This window comes from Scyliorhinus torazame, chromosome 6 (assembly GCF_047496885.1).
Source record: "Scyliorhinus torazame isolate Kashiwa2021f chromosome 6, sScyTor2.1, whole genome shotgun sequence".
NCBI classification, from domain to species: Eukaryota; Metazoa; Chordata; class Chondrichthyes; order Carcharhiniformes; family Scyliorhinidae; genus Scyliorhinus; species Scyliorhinus torazame.
The window spans coordinates 42914886-42942486 of NC_092712.1; the positions used below are offsets into that span (position 1 = coordinate 42914886).

Consider the following 27601-nt stretch of genomic DNA (forward strand, 5'->3'; position numbering starts at 1 on the left):
GATGGACTTTGGGGGCAACTCCCTTAGTTACCACCTTGGCCCACCGTGTCAGAGCCACGCTTGTCAAGAGCAGTAGTAATTCCTGCCGGAGGACGCCAGCCTTTAGAGGGGGTGGGGGTGCATCTGAAACCAATCAGCGTAGTTTTCTTCACTACTGCTGGATTCTCCGTCTCACCAGGAACTCTGTTACCATAGGACCTTTGGGAAACATGGGTCAATTGAAATTTGTATCAAATCTATTTAACCATGTCAATCCCACACGATTTTGTGCAAATGCAATAACCTATTTTGAGAACAGTTTTTTCTCTTTTGCCTTGTACATAGTGCTAATTTAAAAATATGCCAAAAATATGAAACTTGAATTAAAAAATAAAGATGGAAACTATTTTCTATGTAGAATTAGCTTTGGAGTCTCAGTGATTATAACATTTATTTATTAAACAGAAACAATACTATTATTCAATTGAATTTACTCTTTGGTTGAATCCATATGAATCTTTATCCTTATTTATTCTAAATTTTATAAATAACTTTAATGTTATTATATTAAAGTTTCATAAAAAATATAATTTGAAAATAGTTTAAATATTTCGGCAGCATCACTCATGAGAGCTTTACTTAAAGTTTCTTAAAACACCACTTACATTAAAAAAGTCTTGGACAGCTGGGCTGGTGATATGAGATTCAGACTGTACACGTCCAACAAGGTATTGCATGTATTTATCAAATCCGTCTTTGTTCTTGATGAAGCAAAGTGCAATATCATCATCTGTCTGACATTTCATAAGGTCATTCAGGAAGGTGCTGAAAAATGTGAAACATGATTAACTTAAGTAACTTATGCATGGATTTAGATTTTCAATGTTTTCCTTAAGTCTCCGCATTAGCCTTACGTAACTATTCTCTGCAGAGTTGCGGAGGGATTCACACTTTGTTATATTAATAAAGAGGAGGTGAAATTAAATGAAAATTGCTTATTGTCACAAGTAGGCTTCAAATGAAGTTACTGTGAATAGCCCCAGGTGTTAGGCATCTTAAAAAGCATTAAAGTAGATAAGTCCTCAAGGCCTGATGGGATCTACCCCAGAATGCTGAAGGAGGCAAGGGAGGAAATTGCTGGGGCCTTGACAGTAATCTTTGTATCCTTATTGGGTACAGATGAAGTTCTAGAGGACTGGAGAGTAGCCAATGTTGTTCCATTGTTTAAGAAGGGTAACAGGGATAATCCAGGAAATTATAGGCCGGTGAGCCTTACGTCAGTGGTAGGGAAATTATTGGAAAAGATTCTTAGAGATAGGGGGCGCTATTCTCCGATCGTGGGACAGAATGTCCATGCCGTCGTGAACGCCGTCGCGTTTCACGATGGCGCGAAACGGGCGCGGGCACTAGCAATTCTGGCCCCCACAGGGGGCTCTGGAGTGGTTCACGCTGCTCCAGCCTCACTTCTTGCCGCACATTGGGGGCGGCGCCAACCCGCGCATGTGCTGTGGCGACGCACCAACCCGCGCATATCCGGTGACTTTACGGAACGCACCGGCCCCGATGCAACATGGCGCAGGGGTTCTGGGGCTGGACGAGCAACAAAGTAGGCCCGGGGAGGGGGGGGGGGGGGGGGAGAGGCCGGCCCACCGTTTGGTGGCCCCGATCGTGGGCCAGACCCCATCGGAGCACCCCCCCCCCCCCCGGAAACGGAGCCCCCTCCCGCCCCCCACAGGCTACCCCCCCCCCCCCCCCGACCCTTCGCGCAGAGTTCCCGCCGGCAGCGACCAGGTGTGGACACCGCCGCCGACTCTTCTTTTTCCGCGCGGCCACTCTGCCCATCCGGGCTGGAGAATCGGCGGCCCGGCCTCGTACAGCTGCCGGCGACGCGCCAAACGCGCCGGCGCAAATGGCGCCGATTCTCTACACCTCAGAGAATCGCGCGCCAGCGTCAGGGCGGTGTGGCGCGGTTGCGGCAATTCTCCGGCCCGGCGCGGGGCTGGGAGAATCGCGCCCAGGATTTATTCACATTTGAAATCAAATGGATTTATTGGTGATGGACAGCATGGTTTTGAGAAAGGGAGGTCGTGCCTCACTAATTTGATCGAGTTTTTCGAGGAAGTGACAAAGATGATAGATGAAGGAAAGGCAGTAAATGTTGTATACAAGGATTTCAGTAAAGCCTTTGACAAGGTACCTCATGGTAGACTGGTACAAAATGTGAAGTCACATGGGTTCAGTGGAGAGCTGGCAAGTTGGATACAGAACTGGCTTGGGCACAGAAGACAGAGGGTAGCAGTAGAAGGGTGCTTTTCTAAATGGAAGGCTGTGACTAGCGGCATTCCACAGGTATCAGTTCTGGGGCCTTTGTTGTTTGTGGTGTATGTAAGTGATTTGGAAGAAAATATAGCTAGTCTGATTAGTAAGTTCGCAGACGACTCACAAACTGGTGGAGTTGCGGATAGTGAAGAGGATTGTCAGAGGATACAGCAGGATATAAACTGGTTGGTATCTTGGGCGAAGAAATGGCAGATGGAGTTTAATCCGGACGAGTGTGAGGTAGTGCATTTAGGAATTACACAAAAAATGGTCGGTCTCTTGCGAGTACTGACAGGCAGTGAGATCTGGGTGTGCATGTCCACCAATCACTGAAAGTGGCAACGCATGTGGATAAGGTGGTCAAGAAGACATACGGAATGCTGGCCTTCATCGGTCGGGGCATTGAATATAAAAATTGGCAAATCATGGTGCAGCTGTACAGGACCTTAGTTAGACCTCATTTGGAATATTGTGTACAATTCTGGTCGCCACACTACCAGAAGGATGTGGATGCTTTGGAGAGGGTACAGAAGTGGTTTACTACGATGTTGCCTGGTATGGAGGCCATTCGCTATGAGGAGAGGTTAGATAAACTTGGTCTGTTCTCACTGGAACGACAGAGGTTGAGAGGCGACCTGATAGAGGTGTACAAGATTATGAGTGGCATGGACAGAGCGGATAGTCAGATACTCTTTCCTCGGGTAGGAGAGTCAAGTACTAGGGGACATATGTTTAAAGTGCGTGGGGAAAAGTTTAGAACTGATGTGCGAGGCAAGTTTTTTTACACAGAGGGTGGTAAATATATGGAATGCGCTGCCTGGGGAGGTGGTGGGACCAGGTACGATAGCGGCATTTACGGGGCACCTAGACAAATATATGAATAGGGTGGGAATGGAAGGATACGGACTCTGGAAGTGCATACAGTTTTAGTTTAGGCAGGTACCATTGTCGGCGTAGGCTTGGAGGGCCAAAGGGCCTGTTCCTGTGCTGCATTGTTCTTTGTTCTTGGGACATTGCAGCTGGAGAAGGCAGACAGTTGCTTATGTTGCATAGGGTAGATACCTTCAACAGGTTAAAGAACTGAGCAGCCAGGGAAATCAACAAAACCCTCTGGGTCCCAAAGCAGATTTGTAAATCCAATCTGTGAAAGAGCTTGTGCTCGGAAGCATATACAATGAGAATGGGGAAGGCCTTATGTTGATTAGCTGATTGTAGCTTTGTTTCCCTTTCTGAAAAGTTAGGACGTTCATCGAAGGAACCAGGAAATTAAAAATTTAAATTTCATTTTGATAATAAAAAAAAGTAAACCTCATCATATTTAAGGAACACAGAATAAAAGTACAAGTTTTATTATCTAATAGATAAAGGAATGACAACTGTAGCCCTGAGCCATTGACATTCGATACCATTACCATCGCTGAGTCTCCTCCTATCAATATCCTGGGGTTTATCATTGACCAGAAACTGAACTGGACTAACCATATAAATACTGTGGCTACAAGAGCATGTCAAAGGTTTGGAATCCTGCGGCGATAACACATCTCCTGACCATCCCCCATCACTCTAAAAGGCACAAGTCAGGAGTGTAATAGAATACTCTACGCTTGCCTCCAACAACACTTGAGAAGCCCAACATCATCCAGGACAAAGCAAACCACTTGATACCAGAAATATTCAATCCCACCATTGACGCACAGTAGCAGCGTGTGTATTATCTACAAGGCGTACTGCAGGAATCACCAAGGTTCCTCAGGTAGCACCTTCCAAATCCATGACCATTACCATCTAGAAGGACAAGAGCAGCGGATACATGGGGACACCACCACGTGGCTGTTCCCCTCCAAGCCATTCACCATCCTGATTTGGAACTATATCATTGTTCCTTCACTGTCGCTGGATCAAAATCTGGAATTCCCTGCTGACAGCACTGTAGATTCACCTACACCTGCAACAATTCAAGAAGGCAGCTCACCACCACCTTCTGAAGGGCAAATAGAATGGCCAATACTTTACTGACCTAGCCAGCGATGTCCACCTCCCATAAATGAAGAAAATTCAAATGTGGAACTCCAGGCCATTTTCTGTGCCCTGGATAACTATACGTCCATGCGGTGTCGTCAGCTGCAACAGCTCAAGCTTAGGGTTTTGGCTCAAAACCACCTTCTCAAGGGCAATTACAGATGGCATTAAAGGCTGGCTGAACCGGCAATGCCATATCCTATGAATGTTAAATTAAAAATCGTTGCCTTCAGTGTGAGGCATCTGTGAGGTTGAGAGCTTTGTGGAAAGCATTTTTATAGATGTGATTACTTGCAGCTCAAGGGTATTCAGTGAGAGAGGAAATGGGACTAGAGTTGAGATGACCAGACAGATAGTAAAGGAGTTCCCTTCGTGAATGTCTCATCTTGTAAGTGCACTCAGCGACAACTCCATGGCACCATGGGGGGTGTTCAGCGGGTGTTGGGTGGTTGGATGTCCTACGCTGAGGACCTCCGTGCCCTGCAGTTCCTGCATCCTTTGCTCTGCATTCTCATGGGATATGGATATCTCGATGGCCCCCTGCAGTTCCAAACACGGTTTGGAAAGCAGTTTTCTCTGTGTCGCCGCATTGTGGATACCGCAAACCAGCCTGCCTCGCAAGGCTTTGGACAATGATGCACTGAATTCACAGAACCCCGCGAGCTTCCTGAGGTGGGCCAAATGTTTGTTTGGGTTTGGGTGGCGGTATGGAAACAGAAACGCCCAAGATGGCCAGTTTAGGATTGAAATGTTCGCCCTCCAACGTAACCAAGTCGGCGAAAGACCGCATGTTAGGTGCGTCTGGGTATGTTCGGCTCTTGATTATGTTGTAGTTGGCGGTCCCACATCCATAAGGCGGATGACAGTCTGGCGCTCGTCCCCGATAATGGCATTTGGATGAAATAAATACTGCATTCGGTCCATGTATTGTGACCAGTCATCCATACCTGCATCAAAGGTTTCTAGCTTCTCTATGTGTGGCATATCTGCAGTCAGTAAATTGGCTTTTGAAAAGTGGGCTGAGTTTGAAAAAGTTGGTGTCGTTGGCAGCTCCACTTTATCCTCGTCGCTAGTGTTGATTCTTGACAGCGCGACCTCAGTAAGTGATGATGGTGGCAAAACAAAAAGGTTTACTTAAACATGCAATATTCAAACTCCACTTCCCGAAGGGTTCACCTGCCCTGACCCACATCCAGGTTGGGGTTTTTATATCTGCCAGGCTTGCCTTGTTAACGGGATAGTTCATATTCTGCAGAGGTCACGGGGACATAATAGTCCACACCCCGTAACTCCTGTGATGATTACAACATCTGTTTGTGTCACCTTTTGTGGAAGAGAGTTCCAAAGACTCACGGTCCTCAGAGTAAGAAATTCTCCTCATCTCTGTCTTAAATGAGCGACTCCTTATATTTATGATGTGGTGATGCCAGCGTTGGACTGGGGTGAGAACAGTAAGAAGTCTTACAACACCAGGTTAAAGTCGAACAGGTTTGTTTCGAATCACTAGCTGTCAGAGCACTGCTCCTTCCTCAGGTGAATGAAAAGGTGGGTTCCAGAAACATATATATATATATAGACAAAGTGAAAGATGCAAGAAGATACTTTGAATGCAAGTCTTTGCAGGTAATTAAGGGCAATTAAAGTCAAGGGCATTCAGCCTCTGATCATCGGGTAAGCGTTCTCCAAGGCGGCCTTCAGGACGCGCGACGACACAGAATCGCCGAGCAGCAACTTATAGCCAAGTTCCGCACACGCGAGTACGGCCTCAACCGGGATTTTGGATTCATGTCACATTACATTCACCTCCCACCATCTGGCCTGGGCTTGCAAAATCCTACCAACTGTCCTGGCTTGAGACAATTCACACCTCTTTAACCTGTGATTATCTCTCTCCAGTTGCTCCGTCTGGACCTGTAAAGACTTAATTACCTGCAAAGACTCGCATTCAAAGTATCGTCTTGCATATTTGACTTGGTCTATATATATATGTTTCTGGAACCCATCTCTTCATTCACCTGAGGAAGGAGCAGTGCTCCGAAAGCTAGTGATTCGAAACAAACCTGTTGGATTTTAACCTGGTGTTGTAAGACTTCTTACTGTCCTTATATTTAAACAGTTACCTCTAGTTCCAGATTCTCCCACAAGAGGAAACATCCTCTCTACATCCATGCTGTCAAAACCCCTCAAGATCTTAAAGGTTTCAATAAAGTTAAAGGTTTCAATAAAGTTACCTCTTACTCTTCTAAACTCCAGTGGATGCAAGCCTAACCTGTCCAACCTTTCCTCACAAGCCAATTCCTGGTATCAGTCCAGTAAACCTGCTCTGAACTTCATCCTTTCTGAAATAAGGAGGCTAATACTACACACAGTACTCCAGGTGTGGTCACACAACTGACGAATAAACTCCCTAATTGTATAATCAATTTCCTCACAATAAATGATAACATTCTGTTAAATTTCCTAATTACTTGCTGTACCTGCATCTAGCCTTTTGTGATGCAAGCACAAGGCACTCATTCCTCTGAATCTCCGATCTCTGCACTGTCTCACCATTTACACACTGTTTATTTTTTATCCTTCCTGCCAAAATGGAGTGTTTCACATTTGCCTGCATTATACCCAAAATAAGAACAAAGAAAAATTACAGCACAGGAACAGGCCCTTTGGCCCTCCAAGCCTGCGACAATCCAGATCCTCTATCTAAAACTATTGCCTATTTTCTAAGGATCTGTATCCCTCTGCTCCCTGCCCATTCATGGATCTGTCTAGATACATCTTAAATGACGCTATCGTGCCCACCACTACTATCTCCGCCGGCAATGCTTCCCAGGCACCCACCACCCTCTGCGTAAAAAACTTTCCACGCATATCGCCCTTAAACCTTTCCCCCTCACCTTGAACTCATGGCCCCTAGTAATTGAGTCCCCCACTCTGGGAAAAAGCTTCTTGCTACCCACCCTGTCTATACCTCACATGATTTTGTAGACCTCAATGAGATCCCCCCTCAACCTCCGTCTTTCTAATGAAAATAATCCTAATCTACTCAACCTCTCTTCATAGCTAGCGCCCTCCATACCAGGCAAGATTGAGGATCGCAGGCGCAGATAGCCCTATGGAAATATGTGGGTGGATTCTCCGCTGACCGTTGCTGGTAGCGAGGTTCTCGATCCGTCCGAGAATCAACCGTTGGCGCCAATCCCATTCCAATGTTCCGGTCCTTTGCCAGCGCTGGCAGCGCACTACATGCCCTGCACCGCGGGGTGATGCAAATTGATTATTTGCACCCATTTGATTCTGATTAATAGGCTGGAAGGCTGAATCTCTAATCCCCCGTGATGCTCCAGGCCTCTCAGCCGGGGTTCACGCTGGTGGGTCATGGTGGCCAGTAAGTAACGGAGGTGCCCCCCAAAGTCCATCGAAAGGCCCCCCCCCCTCACCCCCACAATGCAAATCCTGCACCACCTTGCAATTTCATTTATCTTTTCCCAACATCTGCTGTCTCAGACAAAAGTGTTTGAAGCAGCAGTCGCTACAAATATCAGAGGTTTCCTTGAAAGCCAAGATAAACTTCTGAGAGCTTGAAATCCCTTGCCAGCCTTTGAAATACAGATTTTCCATTCAATTTCACACAGCAATACATTGCATTAGCCAGTGACTGATAGTGCCTGGTGGATTGTTTATTGCTCTATCCTGTCGCAGTTGAATGCATCTCCATTACTCTGCTTTGATGCTTACCACAATGTTTATAAACAATCTTGCTATGATTCTTCACCACATTAAAAGCAGTTAAGTGCTTTGACTTCCTCTTTTTTCACAGCAGAAAGCACTGCTTTTGATGTGGTGAGGACCTGTCGATCTGATGGGTGCCTTTGTTGGGGGTTCTGATGGAGGGTCGCCAGAGGGGTAGGATGTGTGTCGTGGGTGGGGAGGCGGGCTGCTACTGGGATTCCGGGAGCAGAATCCTGCAAGCTCCTCTCCATGCATGAATTTGCATGGAAAAGGAGAGGGAATCGTGCCTGGGCCCCATCCCTAGTGCCAGCGGAGACCAGGAACTATTCTACACCAGCGGAAGTGCTTAGTCTCCAGAAGGAAGAATCTAACCCACGATGTTGTGGTGATAATAGAGACCTCACTCAAAGAAAGGCGGGTCTGAATTTTAAATATTCTGGATATAAGATGTTCGGGAAAGAAAATAAAGGAGGAGAGTTGGCCTAATTGATTAAGGAGAAAATTGCAGTATTGGATAGTGAGGACGTCCCAGAGGGGTCAAAGACTGAATGTATTTGGTAAGAGCTAAAAGGTGCAATTATATTGCATGGTGCAGTCTATAGGCCACCAACCTGTTGGAACGCTTCAGAGGGAATTTGCAAGAAAATTACGGAGAAGTGCAAAACGTATAGCGTATTAAAATGGGGCACTTTACCTGAATATCGTCTGGGATAGCAGTAGTATAAAGGGCAGAGAGAGGCAAGATTTCTGAAGTGTGTTCAGGAGAATTTTCTACTGCAGTGTTTCCAATCCAACGAGAAAGGTAGCAAAGGTGGATCTGGATCTTAGGAATGAGGTGGGCTGAGTGGATTGAGTGTCAGTAGGGGAACCTTAAAGGGATAGTGATCATTGTATGATAAGGTTTAGGTTGTATATGGAAAATTACGTGGTGCAATCCAGAGAAAGAATAATTAACTGGACGAAAGTCAACTTCAATGGGGTAAGAATGGATTTGATAAAATAGAATCAAAGTTTGGAATGGCCGGCTTTTAAAGAAGAGATGGTTCCAAGTACAAGTTACATTCCCACAAAAAGGGAATTTAAGGTAAACAAATCCAGAGCTTCCTGGATGATGAAAGAGAGAGATTAGGATGAAGAAGAAAAGTGTGCTTGTGATAGATGCTAGGTAGATAATAGAGTCATAAAGGTCTCCAGCACAGTAAAGGCCCTTTGGCCATCACATCTGCATGGGTCAAAAGTGACCACCTAAATACTCTAATCCCATTTCCCAGAATTTGGCCCATAGCCTTGTATGCCTTAGTATCGCAAGTGTACATCCGAATGCTTTTTAGTTATTATGAGGGTCTCTGCCTCCACCACCCTTTCAGGCAGTGAATTGCAAACTCCCACCACTCTCTGGGTGAAATTTATTTTCTCACGTCGCCTCTAAACCTCCTGCCCCTTACCTCAAATCTATGCCCCCTGGTCATTGATACCTCCACCAAGGGAAAAAGTTTCTTCCTGTCTACTTGATTTATGCCCCTCATAATTTTATACATCTCAATCATGTCCCCCCTTCGTCTCCTCTGATCCAAGGAAAATAACCCCAGTCTATCCAATATCTCTTCACAACTAAACCTCTCCAGTCCAGGCAACATCCTGGTAAATTTGGTCTGCATCTTTCCAGTTATATCACATCCTCCTATAATGGCTATTCCAGAACTGCACACAATACTCTGGCTGTGGCCTAACCAACATTATATACAGGTCCAGCATACCTCCCTGCTTTAAACTCTATGACTCGGTTAATAAAGACAAGTATACAATTTGTCTTCTTAGTCACTTTATTCACCTGCTCTTCTACCTTAACGGACCAGTTTACATGCACAAGGACCCTCTGATCTGCGGTGCTTCCCAGGGTCCAGCCTTTCATCATGTACCCCTTGCCTTGTTTATCCTGCCCATTTGCATCACCCCACACGTATCTGGGGCGAAATTCTCCGGTATCGGCACGATGTCCGCCGACCGGCGCCAAAAACGGCGCAAATCAATCGGGCATCGCGCCGCCCCAAAGGTGCGGAATCCTCCGCATCTTGGGGGGCCCAGCACTAACCTTGAGGGGCTAGGCCCGCGCCGGACTGATTTCCGCCCACCAGCTGGCGGAAAAGGCCTTTGGTGCTCCGCCAGCTGGCGCGGAAATGACATTGCCAGGCGGCGCATGCGCGGGAGCGTTAGCGGACGCTCACGGCATCCCCGCGCATGCGCTGTGGAGGGAGTCTCTTCCGCCTCCTCCATGGTGGAGACCGTGGCGAAGGCGGAAGGATAAGAGTGCCCCCGCGCCACAGGCCCGCCCGCGGATCGGTGGGCCCCGATCGCGGGCCAGGCCACTGTGGGGGCACCCCCCCAGGACCCCGGAGCCCGCCCGCACCGCCTTGTCCCGCCGGGAAGAGAGGTGGTTTAATCCACGCCGGCGGGACAGGCATCCTAGCAGCGGGACTTCCGGAGAATCGCGGGGGGGGGGGGGAGTGGGGGGTGCCCGGCAACCAGCGCGGTTCCCGCCCTCGCCGAATCTCCGGTGCCGGAGAATTCGGCAACCGGCGGGGGCGGGATTCACGCCAGCCCCCGGCGATTCTCCGACCCGGCCGGGGGTTGGAGAATCTCGCCCCTGGATTGAATTCTATTTGTTACTGATGAGCCCATCTGACCAGCCTGCCTATATCCTCCTGGAATCTAAAGCTCTCCTCACTATTTACCACCTCACCAATTTTCGTATCAAGAACTTACTGATCAACCCTCCTCCATTCAAATGTAAATTATTTATATAAACCACAAACAGCAAGGGTCCCAACACTGATCCCTGCAGAACCCCACTGGATACAGGCTTCCAGTCAGAAAAATGCCCCTCACCATCTGCTTCCTACCACTCAGTCAATTCTGGATGCAATTTACCTAATTTCCTTGGATGCCATGGGCTCTTACCTTTGCTATCAGTCTCTCATTATCATCATTCATAGAATTTACAGTGCAGAAGGAGGCCATTCAGCCCATCGAGTCTGCACCGGCTCTTGGAAAGAGCACCCTAACCAAGTTCAACACCTCCACCCTATCCCCATAACCCAGTAACCCCACCCAACACTAAGGGCAATTTTGGACACTAAGGGCAATTTATCATGACCAATCCACCTAACCCGCACATCTTTGGACTGTGGGAGGAAACCGGAGCACCCGGAGGAAACCCACGCACACACGGGGAGGATGTGCAGACTCCGCACAGACAGTGACCCAAGCCGGAATCGAACCTGGGATCCTGGAGCTGTGAAGCAATTGTGCTATCCACAATGCTACCGTGCTGCCCCAATGTGGGGCCTTATCAAAAGCTTTGCTGAAATTCAAGTAGATTACGTCAAATGCATTGACCTCATCAACACACCTGGTCATCTCTTCAAAAAATTCAATCAAGTTGATGAGACATGACATCCCCTTAACAAAATTATGCTGACTGTTCTGGATTAATTCCTGCCTCTCCAGATTCATTCTGTCTCTTAGAATTGCTGCCAATAGTTTCCCACCACTGAGGTTAGACTGATTGGCCTGTAGTTTCCTGGTTTATCCCTTCCTCCCTTCTTGAATAATGGTACCACATTGGCTATCCTTCAGTTCTTCAGCACCTCTCCTGTGGCCAGAGGGAAACTGAAATTTATTGCCAGCACCCCTGCTATTTCCTTCCTTGCCTCTCACTTAACATTATTCTCAATAATTGAGAATCAGGCCGAATATAATAATAACCTTTTATTGTCACAAGTAAGAAGTTACTGTGAAAAGCCCCTCACAGGGGCCACATTCTGGTGCCTGTTTGAATATAAAAGGTTCAGAGGGAATTTGAAAAAACAAATAAGAGAAGCAATATGAGAAGATAGCAGCTAACATAAAGGAGAATCCAAAAGTCTTCTACATGCATATAAATAGTAAAGTGTTGGTAGGAGAAATAGGGCTGATTCGGAACCAAAAGAAGAATTTATTCACGGAGGCAGGGGACTTGTCTGATCTATTAAATTAATACTTTGCTTTTGTCTTTATCAAGTAAGAAGATCTTGTCAAGGATTTGTTGAGGGCAAATTATGTTTATTAACTTGTTTGAGTTTTTTGATGAGATAACAGAGAGGTTTGATGACGGTAATGCTGTTGGTGTACACAGACTTCCAAAAGACATTTTATAAAGTACTATACAACAGACTTGTGAGTAAAGTTAGAGTTCATGGAATAAAAGGGATAATAGCAACATCGATGTGAAATTGGCTGAGTGACAAGGAACATAGTGGTGAGCAGTTGTTTTTCAAACTGGAGGAAGGTTTATCGGAGAGTTCAACACAGGGAGACAATTTAAAATAAAGGGTACAATTCTCATTGGGTGTAGAAGCAGAGGGCCCTGGGTGTGTAAATGCACAAATCACTGAAGATGGCAGGACAGGTTGAGAAAGCAGTTAATAAAGCATAATGTATCTGGCTTTATCAATAGGAGTATGGAGTAAAAAAGTAAGTATGTTATGTTAAGCCTGTACGTTCGGCTTCAAATGGAATATTATTGCCTTCAGCTCTGGATGCAACATTTCATCAAAGTTGTGAAGGTATTAGATAAAGTGCAGAAAAGATTCACAAGAATGGTTCCAGGGATAAGGAACTTCAGTTACATCGAAAGATTGGCGAAGTTGGGATTGTTCCCGCTGGAGAAGAGGTCAAGAGGAAACTTGATCGAGGTATTCAAAATCATGAGGAGTCTGGGCAGAGGCGATGGGGAGAAATTGTTCCCATTAGTGAAAGGATTGAGAACCGGAGGGTCAGGTCTAGGGTAATTGACAAAAGACGCAATGGCGACATCAAGAATATCTTTTCCCTGCCTTGAATGGTTAGAACTGGAATGCACTGCCTGAGAGTGTGGTGGAGTCATGATCAATTCAGGCTTTCAAAAGGAATTACATTATTATCTGAAAAGGAAACATTGCTGGCCAAGGGGAAAAGGCTGGGGAGTGGCACTAGGTGATTTTGCTCCTTCAGTGGGTCAGCACAGACGTGATGGGCTGAATTGCCTCTTTCTGCACTGTAACCATCTATAATTCGAACTATGAGGAGTGGTGAGTGAATAATGATCTACTTTCTTCCCAGTAGAGGCAGAGATATAAGTAACCACTGGTTTTGAAGTCTTATGGTTCAGAACTACTGGATAATTGACTGAAAAGAAGGATGATGAAGGAACATCACACCTAATGACGGCTCTAAGGTCAGGCTGAGGAAGAATGGCACATGATGGCTGTGACTTTAAATTCACAGGGTTTTCAGGATTTCACAGCTGCCATTAGAGCAACCATTTTGCTGGTCAGTGGGCATTGGTTCCAGGTTCTATTGCAATGATGATTGTTACATCTACACGAGGCTGCTGTTTCTTAGCCACACAGATCAGGCATTTAGCATTTTTTCCTCCTTCAATCATGCAAGTGACAGGTTGAGGTGATACCAGGCAACCCAGTCACTTTTACCTTTTCAGTTGATGCAAGCAACAAATCTACCATTTCGTACATTCCAGATTAATTCCAGATTAATTCCAGATTCCAGAATGGAAGCACAAGTTACATTTTTTCAGAACCTTAATAATGTTTGTCTATGTATGATCAACTTTTTATATTGTTCATTTTCAAAATAATTTTATAATTATCTGCTTGTGCATTTCTGTATTACACACCTGCTGTGGAAATCAGTAATTTCATTAATATTTTGGAAAATCGTTTGTTTGCTATTAGCTACTGAGGGTGGTACGTGGGGACTTGTTTCAGATTGTTTGACATGATGGTCGACAAAGAATTGTAAATCTCTCGTGAACTCTTTTTCGGTTGCAATTAGGTCCTGCACGAGGAGGCTGCAATCAGATAAATCACAATATACTGTTAGATAAAAGGTTATCTGAATAATAAATTTTAATTACAAGAAAATATTGATTCCATAAATGTTTTGCATAATTAAAGTAATGTTTCAATCGAATAACATGTAAATTAGGAAAGCCATTATGCCAGAGTAAGCCAATCTTGTCTCATAAAACAAAGTTAACTTGAAAGTCATTTTGTCCAAAAATAGAAATGGAACTCAAGTCCACTCACTATAATTTTCTCCTGTACTCCTCTTCTGATTCAATCTCCCCAGAGAATTCAGGGCTTTCTTGTGCAACTTCAGCTGAGAACTATAACATATGAGAAATAAACTCTGTTTAATTTACTCAGTGAGTAGAAGATGGGCACAATAAATCAGCACTTTGTTTCTGCTTGATAAATGTGGGGGTTAGGATCAGTAAGTTTGCAGATGACACAAAGATTGGCCGGGCGGTTAATAGTGAGGTTGAGTGTCTTGGGTTACAGGAAGATCTAGGCGGGATTGCCAAATGGGCGGATAAGTGGCAGAAGGAATTTAACTCGAAAAGTGTGAGGTGATACACTTTGGAAGGAGTAATTTGACAAGGAAGTATACTATGAAAGGTCTGACACTGAGTAGTTCCAAAGATCAAAGAGACCTTGGCGTGTTTGTCCATAGATCATTGAAGGCAGAAGGGCAGCACGATAGGACAAGTGGATAGCACTGTGGCTTCACAGCACCCGGGTCCCAGGTTCGATTCCCTGCTGGGTCATTGTTTGTGCGGAGTCTGCACGTTCTCCCCGTGTCTGCGTGGGTTTCTTCCGAGTGCTCCGGTTTCCTCCCACAGTCCAAAGACGTGCAGGTTAGGTGGATTGGCCATGCTAAATTGCCCTTAGAGTCCAGAAAGATTAGGAGGGGTTATTGGGTTACGGGCATAGGGTGGAGGTGAGGGCTTAAGTGAGTCGGTGCAGACTCGATGGGCCGAATGGTCTCCTTCTGCACTGTATGTTCCATGTTCTATGTTAATAGGGTTCTGAAAAAGGATATGGAACACTTGCTTTTATCAAACGGGGCATAGATTACAAAAGCAGGGACGTCATGATGGAGCTGGATAGAACTTTGGTGAGGTCACGGCTGGAGTACTGTGTGCATTTTTGGTTGCCACGTTATAGGAAGGATGTGATTGAACTGGAGGGGGTGCAGAGAAGATTCACCAGAATGTTGCCTGGGATGGAATATTTGAGTTATAAAGAGAGTTGGATAGGCTTGGGTTGTTTTCTCTGGAACAGAGAAGATTAGGGGTGACCTGATCGAGGTGTACAGGATTATGAGGGGCATGGATAGGGTGGATAGGGAGCAGCTGTTCCCCTTCGTTGAAGAGTCAGTTATGAGGGGACACAAATTCAAAGTCAGGGGTGGGAGATTTAGGGGGGATTTGAAGAAATAGAGTGGTGACGGCCTGGAATGCACTGCCTGTGAGGTTGGTAGAGGTGGGATGCCTCACATTCTTTAAAAAGTACCTGAATGAGTATTTGGCACGCCATAACATTCAAGGCTACAGGCCAATAGCTGGCAATTGGGATTAGGTGGGCAGAAAACTGCAAATGGCTAATTAAAGTCTGGAGTGATTCTATGGCAATCTAAGCATTTCAGTGGTATTGTAAACTGCAAGATCAAAGGATTGGATTTCTTTATTGTCACGTGCACCGAGGTACAGTGAAAAGTATTTTTCTGCGAGCAGCTCAACAGATCATTTAGTAGGATCTGTTAGGAAGAGCTCGCAGAGAGTCGCCTCGCTCCGACGCCATCTTGCTGTATGATTCTAAGCGGTTTATAACTGTTACCTGAATGCTGTACTAGAGTCAAAAATTTTAATGTACTTTCTGAAAGTCATTGTTAAGATCAATACATATTGTTTGCATATCATGTTGGGATTTTATTAGCCACTTCATTGTTGATATTTGTGTTGGCAGTAGCTGTTTGTATACAGATTCAATGTGCTCTGTCTCTGACACGTAATTAAGTCCACACAAGAGTATTACAATTTGTAGTATTATTATTTCAAATCTATTGATAAATACAAGTATACGGGTACAGTATTTTTTGAGAGCGCTGCATGGGCAGCATGCCTGGGGAGTCCAGGAACATTGAAGCCTGTAAGATCTAAAGTGCCAGGACTAATGTAAAACTATTTCTTTGTCTCCTACAGAGGGGAGGTGGTGTCGTAGTGATATTGTCACTGGGCAATTTGAAATCAATAAAGGTCTGGACCATAAAACCATTGCTGATTGTCGTAAAAACTAATGCCCTTTAAGGATCACAGCGATGCGGTTGACTCTTAAAATGGGCTAACCAGCCACTCAGGGGTAATTAGGGATTGGTGCCCATGAATTAATCGAAAACAACTCAAGCCTGGCCTGAAGGTAAGGATAGTGAGGGCAAAAGTCTTCTTACTGGGCTGAATAAGAGTTTAGGTGAATTGGACATTCTGAATTCTCCCTCACTGTACCCGACAGACGCCAGAATGTGGCGACTCGGGGCTTTTCACAGTAACGCCATTGCAGTGTTAATAATGTAAGCCTACTTATGACACTAATAAAGATTATTATTATTATTACCCCACTTAGCATACAAGGAAACCCAAAAGAAAATGCTTCACACAAATTGAACCTTTTTGACCCAACAGTTGCCGCTGTCCAGCTGTTCATAAAATAAAAAAATGCACATCAGTTCCAGCCCTGCCTATTTAAAGGAGGCAGCCTCCTTCCTTCTGCTGTCCTGTGCATTTGCTCAACAGAAACAGGTAAATGGCAAGACGACATTGGGTTCAAGTGACTGGTCTCATTTTAATTGCCCTCTGCCTAAATTCCACCAGCAGGGTTAGTTAAAATAAAGGCTGCAGTGTGTAAAGCAGTCAAAGTAAAAATTCAAAATGCAACAATTTTGTCAAAAGATGTTAAGCCTATGTAACATGCCAAATTTCTGCAAGGCCACTATTTGTCATGTTTTAACAACAACATCTAGGCCAATGTCTTTCTGTAAAAGAGAAATGTACCTCTTAATGTTTCTGTGTCTATGTGTGCTTAACTTGAGTTGTGAAGTTTACCTTTAATCTTTTGTCCAGGTAGGCAGGAGATACCCAACCTTGTCTGGCAGGTGTGGTTTTAGTCGGCTTGGTCCTAACCAACCATTTGAGTGGATGTGCAGAGTCAAGAATCTCCACATATTGCCGCTCTTTAAGATGGATGGATTCTTTCTCAGTTGGCAGTGGGTTGTAGTCTGCTGTAGCCACGTAAATGTCAAAAACCTGCCATAAGAAACAGATGAAATTTAAATGTATTTTTAACTGCTATTCAATGAGACAACCTGCTTATTTTTGTTACAGTTTCTTCCTCTTTGCACTCCATTTAACTAAAATTCTGCAGTCTAATAGTTAATCAGATCAGCAGTGCCAGTGGGCTGAAACACAAGTAAATGGTGCCTGGCAGTTCTAGGCTTTTGGGTTTGGAGTCATGATTGTGATGGTAGAGACGGGGTGGGTGAGGGGATGAATGATGCCAAGATTGTGGCTGGAATGAGCTGGGATAGGGGTTTCAGCAATTGATGAAGGGGTGGGTTTCACTACATCAAGGATGAGGGAGTTATTGTGGTGATTAACAGGAGAGCCTGATAAAAGGAAGGTTGAACACTAACTTGTCAGGTTCAGAGCACCACTCATGCTACATAAGAAAGTCTGAAATATAGATTATCGACTGACCCCCACTGTGGTTTCGCCCAATGATGGATTTCCGTTTCCCCCCCAATTGAGACCTTAGTTTGGAGCGGCATGGTGGTACAGTGGTTACCATTGCTACCTCACAATGCCAGAGACCTGAGTTCAATTTTGGCTTTGGGTGACTGTCTATGTGGAGTTTGCACTTTCTCCCCGTGTCTGTGTGGGTCTCTTATAGATGCCGGTCCGGTTTCCTCCCACAGTTCCAGATTAAAATGTTTTATTTTTCCAATTAAGGGGCAATTTAGCATGGCCAACCCACTTGGCCTGCACATCTTTGGGTTATGGGCGTGAGACCCACAGTCCAAAGATGTGCAGGTTAGGTGGATTGGCCATGCTAAATTGCCGATAGTGTCCAAAGGTTAGGTGGGGTTATGGGGTTACGGGCATTGGGCGGGGGAGTGGGCCTGGGTAGGGTGATCTTTCAGAGGGTCAGTGCAGACTTGATGGGCCGAATGGCCTCTTCCTGCATTGTAGGAATTCTATGGTTCTATGGTATTGCAGATGATCCTGATTATACCAATGAACCCGATCAGGAGCCTGATTTCTTCTTGTTGATGTCCTGCTGCCTGCTCAAAAGAGGTTAAATGGGGACACATGGAGAAGAAAGGTGGATCAGTGGGGGTTATTGATGCCTGCTGGTATTTTAATAATTGTTTCCAAGGAGGGTGCAGTCAAAAATGGGGCCATTAAATCTATAAATCACTTGAACGTTCTGTGGTTCTGCTGCTGATCAATGAGCAAATTTTTTAATTTTATTTTCCTATCCTCTAGTTTTTTCATGCAACTTGCCTTCCTTGTTGAAAGGACAATACATGGACTTCCGGTTGCGGCTGTGCGGAGCTAAGTCGTACGTTCGGCAGCTCCCGCCAGAAACGGACTTTTGGGCTCTTTTTAGGGCCCCCAGCGGAATTTGTTCGACGCTTCCCAGTGTGGGAAGGTGACAGTAACACTTCCCCGGCACTATATGGATTGGACCAGGAGTGGAGCGGTGAAAAAAGTAGTTTTGGAGCAGCAAAAAGTGCGAGGGAGGAAAACCAAGCGGAGGGTGGAGGCCAGGCAGCGTGGGCGTAGTGGTCGCAGGAACAGCAGCAGTTTCTCCAGTGCTGCTTCACGGAATTGAAGGTAGAGCTGTTGGAGCCGATGAAGGCTTTGATAGACAAGCTGCTCGAGACCCAGAAGGCCCAAGGGGTGGCGATCCGGGAGGTGCGGCAAAAAGCCTCGGAGAATGATGACGAGATCTTGGGCCTGGCGGTGAAGGTAGAGGCGCACGAGGCGATGCATAAGAAATGGCAGGAGAAGTTCGAGGACATGGAGAATCGGTCGAGGAGGAAGAACCTGCGGATTCTGGGTCTCCCGGAGGGAGTGGAGGGGTCGGATGTTGGAGCATATGTGGTCACGATGCTGAACACGTTGATGGGCGCGGGGGCCTTCCCGAGGCCCCTGGAGCTGGAGGGAGCCCATCGAGTCCTGGCGAGGAGGCCCAAGCCCAACGAGCCGCCGCAGGCGGTGCTGGTGCGGTTCCACCGCTTCGTGGACAGGGAGTGTGTCCTAAGGTGGGCAAAGAAGGAACGGAGCAGCAGGTGGGAGAATGCAGAGGTCCGGATATACCAGGACTGGAGCGCGGAGGTGGCCAAGAAGAGGGCCGGGTACAATCGGGCTAAGGCGGCTCTGCATCCGAAGGAGATGAAATTTGGAATGTTGCAGCCGGCGCGACTGTGGGTCACTTTCAAGGACCGCCACCACTACTTCGAGATGCCGAAGGAGGCGTGGACCTTTATCCAGGCCGGGAAGTTGGACTCGGATTGAGGGTCGGTTGCGAGGGGATGTGAGAGGGGATTGATGTGATTGTTGTGTTTTGGGGGGATGTTCTGTTCTGTTTGGTACTGTTTTTCTTTGGGTGCTGGTTGGGGTAGGGTGAAATGGTTCGTAGTGGGGGTTTGGTGAGAGTATAGGCGTTGGTGGTTGGAAGAGGGGGCCCCATTGGGGGGGGGGGGAGGGGAGAGGGGAGGCCCGAGGTGGGGGAGCTGGGATCAGGCCCTGAAAGGGAGCTGCGCCAGAGGGGGCGAGGCTGGCTTGGTGGAAAACGCGGGCTTTTTCCCGCGCTAGGGAAGGAAGGGGGCAGGGTCGGGGTGAGAGGTGGTGCTGGAGAGTGGCGCCCGCTGATGGACAGGAGGGGAGGGGGGGGGGAGATTCTCACACTGGGGGGGATCGATGGAGTGGCGGGAGCGGCCGGGATCAGCAGGAGTCAGCTGACTTACGGGAGTGCTATGGGGGGAGCAATGGGTGGGGGTGGGGGGTGGGGACTGGGTTGCTGCTGCATTGGTCAAAGGGGAGCTGGAACCTGAAGAGAGAGTCGGGGCGGGGGTCTGCCGCTGGGGGGAACGGAGAGTGCGGGAGACGCAGGCCCGTGGCTGGCCTAGGAAGGGAGATGGCTAATCGGCGCGGGGGGGGGGGGGGGGCCCTGATCCGGCTGATAACTTGGAATGTGAGAGGCCTGAAGGGACTGAAGGCAGATATGGTCATGCTCCAGGAGATGCATTTGAGGGTGGCAGACCAAGTTAGGCTGAGAAAGGGGTGGGTAGGGCAGGTTTTCCATTCGGGGTTGGACGCAAAGAATCGAGGGGTGGTGATTTTGGTGGGGAAGCGGGTGTCGTTTGAGGCGCTGAGCATTGTGGCAGACAATGGAGGTAGGTATGTGATGGTGAGTGGTAAGCTGCAGGGGGTGCGGGTGGTATTAGTGAATGTATATGCCCCGAATTGGGACGATGCCGGATTTATGCGGCGCATGTTGGGCCGGATTCCGGACCTGGAGGCAGGGAGCTTGATAATGGGGGGGGGGGATACGCAAGTGGGTAATGGAGGGGGAGGGGGCAGCGTGTAAGAGGCTGGAGATGGCGTCCTGTGTGGGCACGAGCCTGAGAACGCTGGTGATGGCACCGCTGCCACTCCCACCGACAAGGTACACCACGAGTCCAGTGGTGGCGGCGACCCTCAAAATTTGGGGGCAGTGGAGACGCCACAGGGGGGGAGGCAGAGGCTTCGGTGTGGTCCCCGATCCGAGAGAACCATCGGTTGGTCCCGGGGAGAATGGATGGGGGGTTCCTGAGCTGGCACAGGGCAGGTATTAGAAGGATGGGGGACCTGTTTATAGATGGGACGTTTGCGAGCCTTGGGACGTTGGAGGAAAAATTCAGGCTCCCCCTGGAAATGCCTTCAGGTACATGCAGGTAAGGGCGTTTGTAACACGGCAGGTGAGGGAATTCCCGCTGCTGCCAGCACGTAGGATCCAGGATAGGGTGCTCACGGGGGTTGTGGGTTGGAGAAGGCAAGGTCTCGGCGATCTACCAGGAGATGCAGGAGGAGGAGGAGGCCTCGGTGGAGGAGCTGAAAGGTAAATGGGAGGAGGAGCTGGGGGAGAAGATAGACGAGGGTACGTGGGCGGATGCCCTGAGTAGGGTAAATTCTTCCTCCTCTTGCGCCAGGCTTAGCCTGATACAATTTAAGGTTCTGCACAGGGCGCACATGACTGGGGCAAGGCTGAGTCGGTTTTTTGGAGGAGAGGACAGGTGTGTGAGGTGTTCGGGGAGCCCAGCAAATGACGGGCACACGTTCTGGGTGTGCCCAGCGCTGGATGGGTTCTGGAGGGGCGTTGTGAGGACGGTGTCTAAGGTGATAAACACCCGGGTTAAGCCGAGTTGGGCGCTCGCACTATTTGGGGTATCGGACGAGCCGGGTGTGCAGGAGGCGAAAAAGGCCGGTATTCTGGTCTCTGCATCCCTGGTAGCCCGGCGGAGGATTCTGCTACAGTGGAAGGATGCGAGGCCCCCAAGTGTGGAAGCCTGGATCAGCGATATGGCAGGGTTCATTAAATTGGAGAGGGTAAAATTTGCCTTAAGAGGATCTGTGCAAGGGTTCTTCAGGCGGTGGCAACCGTTCCTAGACTTTCTGACGGAGCGTTAGGAGGTGGACAGCAGCAGCAGTGACCCGGGCGGGGGGGGTACTTTGTGTTTACTACTGTGTGTATTATCGTTTAATGGGGAGCCTGTTTTTGGGGGGAATACGTGACATAGCTTTAAGATGTTTATTTATGTGTTCTTTGTTTTTTCTTATTTCTGTAAGGGGGGGGTTTGTTGAAAATATGTAAAAATTTGAATTAAAATATTTTTTTAAAAAAGAAAGGACATACATCCACCAAAATGTTACTCTATAATCAACTACTTGCAGTTGTTTGCAAACAGTCCAGGGTGGCCACTGTTCAGTAAACCTACTGTTCTTGTGGAAAGCACAACACACTGAAGCTTGAATCCACAGTATATTGAAATTAGGATGCAAATTTACATCCTACATTGGGGAACACTTTCAACTTTCACTTGGTTCTATTTAGGACTGATATCAGGATGAATATTTCATGCAGAGTGATTAAAGTTTAGGATAAGACGTTAAGTAATATGGTAGTAGACAAAGGGCGTGATTCAATGGAAACATGTCAAAGTCCGGTTTTGGCCGCATGTGGCGGGGTGTTCCTCGACTGGCAAGATCGCAGCTCGTAATGAACGGCACTTAGTGCCAAAAATGAGCCCCCACGAGATTCTCAACATCACTGGTTGACTCGCTGTCTGATATTCCGGACATGTGCCTCAGCAACTTGATGCTAACAAGAGGGAGCTGCTGTTAAACACTCCCTGACTTCCGGGTGCGGCGATGACCAGCTGAGTCGCACGTTTCGGCAGCTCCCGGTGAAACGGACTTTTGGGCTCTTGATAGGAGCCCCAACGGCAATTTTGACGGCTAAAAACACTGTGCGGTAAATCAGAAGGGAATCCCCCCTGGGTACGGATGGAAAAAGGAGGAGAAAGTGGCCGGATTGCAGTGGATCCTTTAGAACAGCGGCAAGGAAGGCAAGCAAAAACCAAGGTGGCGTCGGAAGGTGGCAGTTTAACATGGGGCCCTGAACAACAAGAGTTCTTGAAATGCTGTGTGGAAGAGATCAAAAAGGAAATGAAGAAAGAACTGTTGGCCCGATACTACAGGCGATCGAAGGGCTAAAGGAGGAACAAAAGACCCAGGAGCGGGAGCTTCGGGTCGTGAAGGCAAAGGCAGCCGAGAATGAGGACGACATACAGAGCCTGGTGGTGAAGACGGAGACGCAGGAGGCACATCAGAAACGATGTGTGGAAAGGTTGGAGGCACTGGAAAACAACGCAAGGAGGAACAACCTGAGGATTCTTGGTCTTCCTGAAGGTGTGGAGGGAGCGGACGTCGGGGCATATGTGAGCACGATGCTGCACTCGTTAATGGGAGCGGAGGCCCCGGCGGGTCCATTGGAGGTGGAGGGAGCATACCGAGTGATGGCGCGAGGACCGAGAGCAGGAGAAATTCCCAGAGCCATAGTGGTGAGATTCCTCCGTTTTAAGGATAGAGAAATGGTCCTTAGATGGGCGAAGAAAACTCGGAGCAGTAAATGGGAGAACGCGGTGATCCGCGTTTATCAAGACTGGAGTGCGGAGGTGGCGAGAAGGAGGGCGAGCTTTAATCGGGCCAAGGCGGTGCTTCATAAAAAGAAGATAAAATTTGGAATGCAGCAACCGGCAAGACTGTGGGTCACATATCGAGGGAGGCACCACTACTTTGAGACGGCGGATGAAGCGTGGACTTTTATTGTGGAAGAAAAACTGGAATGAGCGGGTTATTAAAAAGAACGTTTGAACAAAGTGGTGGGGCGAATGTGGGGGGCAAAGAGGAGGGTTAAAAAGGGGGGAAAGAGGAGTTTTATGTACTAATCCTGCGATGTGGTAACTTTTCTCTCTCCCACAGGTGGTGATGGGGGGAGGAGGGGAGGTGGAGGAGATGGGGCGTTGGCCATTGGGGGCGGGGCCAAGGGAGAAGCGCGGGCTTGGTTCCCGCGCTATGATAATCATGGCGGGAATAGAGAAGCAGGAAGGCGGGGGCGTCGCACGGTGCGAGCCGAGGTCACGGGGGGAAGCCGAGGTCGGCCAGAGTTTGCTGACTTCTGGGAGCAACATGGGGGGAGTAATTACGCTAGCGGGGGATCTAGCGGGGGGGGGGGGTGGGAGGGGGGAATTACTGGGTTGCTGCTGCTGGGGAGAGGGGGGAGCTGGTATGGGAGAGGATGGGCGGGGGGGCACCGCCTGGGGGAGATACAGCTGCGTGGGAACCGGGTGAGGAGCTGGAAAAAGGTGATGGCTAATCGACAAGGGGGGGGGGGCGGGGGTAGGAAGCCCCCCAACTCGGCTGATCACGTGGAACGTGAGAGGGCTGAACGGGCCGATAAAGAGGGCACGGGTACTCGTGGGGAAGCGGGTAATGTTCGAGGCAAAGACTATAGTGGCGGATAACGGGGGCAGATACGTGATGGTGAGTGGCAAACTACAGGGGGAGACGGTGGTTTTGGTAAACGTATATGCCCCGAACTGGGATGATGCCAATTTTATGAGGCGGATGCTAGGACGCATTCCGGACCTAGAGATGGGAAAGCTGATAATGGGGGGAGATTTTAATACGGTGTTGGAACCAGGGCTGGATAGGTCGAAGTCCAGGACTGGAAGGAGGCCGGCAGCAGCCAAGGTACTTAAAGATTTTATGGAGCAGATGGGAGGTGTAGACCCGTGGAGATTTAGCAGACCTAGGAGTAAGGAGTTCTCGTTTTTCTCCTATGTCCATAAAGTCTACTCGCGAATAGACTTTTTTGTGCTGGGTAGGGCATTGATCCCGAAGGTGAGGGGAACGGAGTATACGGCTATAGCCATTTCGGATCACGCTCCACACTGGGTGGACTTGGAGATAGGGGAGGAAACAGGAGGGCGCCCACCCTGGAGAATGGACATGGGACTAATGGCAGATGAGGGGGTGTGTCTAAGGGTGAGGGGGTGCATTGAAAAGTACTTGGAACTCAATGATAATGGGGAGGTCCAGGTGGGAGTGGTCTGGGAGGCGTTGAAGGCGGTGGTTAGAGGGGAGCTGATATCAATAAGGGCACATAAAGGGAAGCAGGAGAGTAAGGAACGGGAGCGGTTGCTGCAAGAACTTTTGAGGGTGGACAGACAATATGCGGAAGCACCGGAGGAGGGACTGTACAGGGAAAGGCAAAGGCTACATGTAGAATTTGACTTGCTGACTACGGGCACTGCAGAGGCACAATGGAGGAAGGCACAGGGTGTACAGTACGAATATGGGGAGAAGGCGAGCAGGTTGCTGGCACACCAATTGAGGAAAAGGGGAGCAGCGAGGGAAATAGGGGGAGTGAGGGATGAGGAAGGAGAGATGGAGCGGGGAGCGGAGAGAGTGAATGGAGTGTTCAAGACATTTTATAAAAAATTATATGAAGCTCAACCCTCGGATGGGAGGGAGAGAATGATGGGCTTCTTGGATCGGCTGGAATTTCCCAAGGTGGAAGAGCAGGAAAGGGTGGGACTGGGAGCACAGATCGAGGTAGAAGAAGTGGTGAAAGGAATTAGGAGCATGCAGGCGGGAAAGGCCCCGGGACCGGATGGATTCCCAGTCGAATTCTGTAGAAAATATGTGGACTTGCTCGCCCCGGTACTGACGAGGACCTTTAATGAGGCAAAGGAAAGGGGACAACTGCCCCCGACTATGTCTGAAGCAACGATATCGCTTCTCTTAAAGAAGGAAAAGGACCCGCTACAATGCGGGTCCTATAGACCTATTTCCCTCCTAAATGTAGATGCCAAGATCCTGGCCAAGGTAATGGCAATGAGAATAGAGGAATGTGTCCCGGGGGTGGTCCACGAGGACCAAACTGGGTTTGTGAAGGGGAGACAGCTGAACACGAATATACGGAGGTTGTTAGGGGTAATGATGATGGCCCCACCAGAGGGAGAAACGGAGATAGTAGTGGCGATGGATGCCGAGAAAGCATTTGATAGAGTGGAGTGGGATTATTTGTGGGAGGTGTTGAGGAGATTTGGTTTTGGAGAGGGGTATGTTAGATGGGTGCAGCTGTTGTATAGGGCCCCAGTGGCGAGCGTGGTCACGAATGGACGGGGATCTGCATATTTTCGGCTCCATAGAGGGACAAGGCAGGGATGCCCTCTGTCCCCATTATTGTTTGCACTGGCGATTGAGCCCCTGGCGATAGTGTTGAGGGGTTCCAAGAAGTGGAGGGGAGTACTTAGGGGAGGAGAAGAACACCGGGTATCTTTGTATGCGGACGATTTGCTACTATACGTGGCGGACCCGGCGGAGGGGATGCCAGAAATAATGCGGATACTTGGGGAGTTTGGGGATTTTTCAGGGTATAAATTGAACATGGGGAAAAGTGAGTTGTTTGTGGTGCATCCAGGGGAGCAGAGTAGAGAAATAGAGGACCTACCGTTGAGGAAGGTAACAAGGGACTTTCGTTACCTGGGGATCCAGATAGCTAAGAATTGGGGCACATTGCATAGGTTAAATTTAACGCGGTTGGTGGAACAGATGGAGGAGGATTTCAAGAGATGGGATATGGTATCCCTGTCACTGGCAGGGAGGGTGCAGGCGGTTAAGATGGTGGTCCTCCCGAGATTCATCTTTGTGTTTCAGTGCCTCCCGGTGGTGATCACGAAGGCTTTTTTAAAAAGGATTGAAAAGAGCATCATGGGTTTTGTGTGGGCCGGGAAGACCCCGAGAGTGAGGAAGGGATTCTTACAGCGTAGCAGGGATAGGTGGGGGGCTGGCACTACCGAGCTTAAGTGAGTATTATTGGGCCGCTAATATTTCAATGGTGAGTAAGTGGATGGGAGAGGAGGAGGGAGCGGCGTGGAAGAGATTAGAGAGGGCGTCCTGTAGGGGGACTAGCCTACAGGCTATGGTGACAGCCCCATTTCCGTTCTCACCGAGGAACTACACCACAAGCCCGGTGGTGGTGGCTACACTGAAGATTTGGGGACAGTGGAGACGGCATAGGGGAAAGACTGGAGCCTTGGGGGGGTCCCCGATAAGAAACAATCATAGGTTTGCCCCGGGGGGAATGGATGGGGGATATGGAATGTGGCAAAGAGCAGGAATAACACAACTGAAAGATCTGTTTGTGGATGGTAAGTTCGCGAGTCTGGGAGCGCTGACCGAGAAATATGGGTTGCCCCAAGGGAATGCATTCAGGTATATGCAACTGAGGGCTTTTGCGAGGCAACAGGTGAGGGAATTCCCGCAGCTCCCGACACAAGAGGTGCAGGACAGAGTGATCTCAAAGACATGGGTGGGGGATGGTAAGGTGTCAGATATATATAGGGAAATGAGGGACGAAGGGGAGACTATGGTAGATGAACTAAAAGGGAAATGGGAAGAAGAGCTGGGGGAGGAGATCGAGGAGGGGCTGTGGGCAGATGCCCTAAGCAGGGTAAACTCGTCGTCCTCGTGTGCCAGGCTAAGCCTGATTCAGTTTAAGGTATTACACAGGGCACATATGACTGGAGCACGGCTCAGTAAATTTTTTGGGGTGGAGGATAGGTGTGCGAGGTGCTCGAGAAGCCCAGCGAATCATACCCATATGTTTTGGTCATGCCCGGCACTACAGGGGTTTTGGATGGGGGTGACAAAGGTGCTTTCAAAAGTAGTAGGAGTCCGGGTCGAACCAAGCTGGGGGTTGGCTATATTTGGGGTTGCACAAGAGCCGGGAGTGCAGGAGGTGAGAGAGGCCGATGTTTTGGCCTTTGCGTCCCTAGTAGCCCGGCGCAGGATATTGCTAATGTGGAAAGAAGCCAAGCCCCGGGGGTGGAGACCTGGATAAATGACATGGCGGGGTTTATAAAGCTAGAGCGGATTAAGTTCGTCCTAAGGGGGTCGGCTCAAGGGTTCACCAGGCAGTGGCAACCGTTCGTCGAATACCTCGCAGAAAGATAGACGGAATGGAAAAAAGAAGGCAGCAGCAGCAGCCCAGGATCGGGGGGGGGG

The 27601-nt window shown here is 48.4% G+C and overlaps 1 protein-coding gene across 1 annotated transcript in view; it reads right to left on the minus strand.

The window, feature by feature from the left end:
- The window catches only part of LOC140424765 (obscurin-like), a 1044598-nt gene that overhangs the window by 289388 nt on the left and 727609 nt on the right, over nt 1-27601 (minus strand). The window contains 4 exon segments of the mRNA XM_072508149.1: nt 645-804; nt 13760-13933; nt 14172-14251; nt 17027-17227. Coding sequence (XP_072364250.1) covers nt 645-804; nt 13760-13933; nt 14172-14251; nt 17027-17227 — 615 coding nt within the window.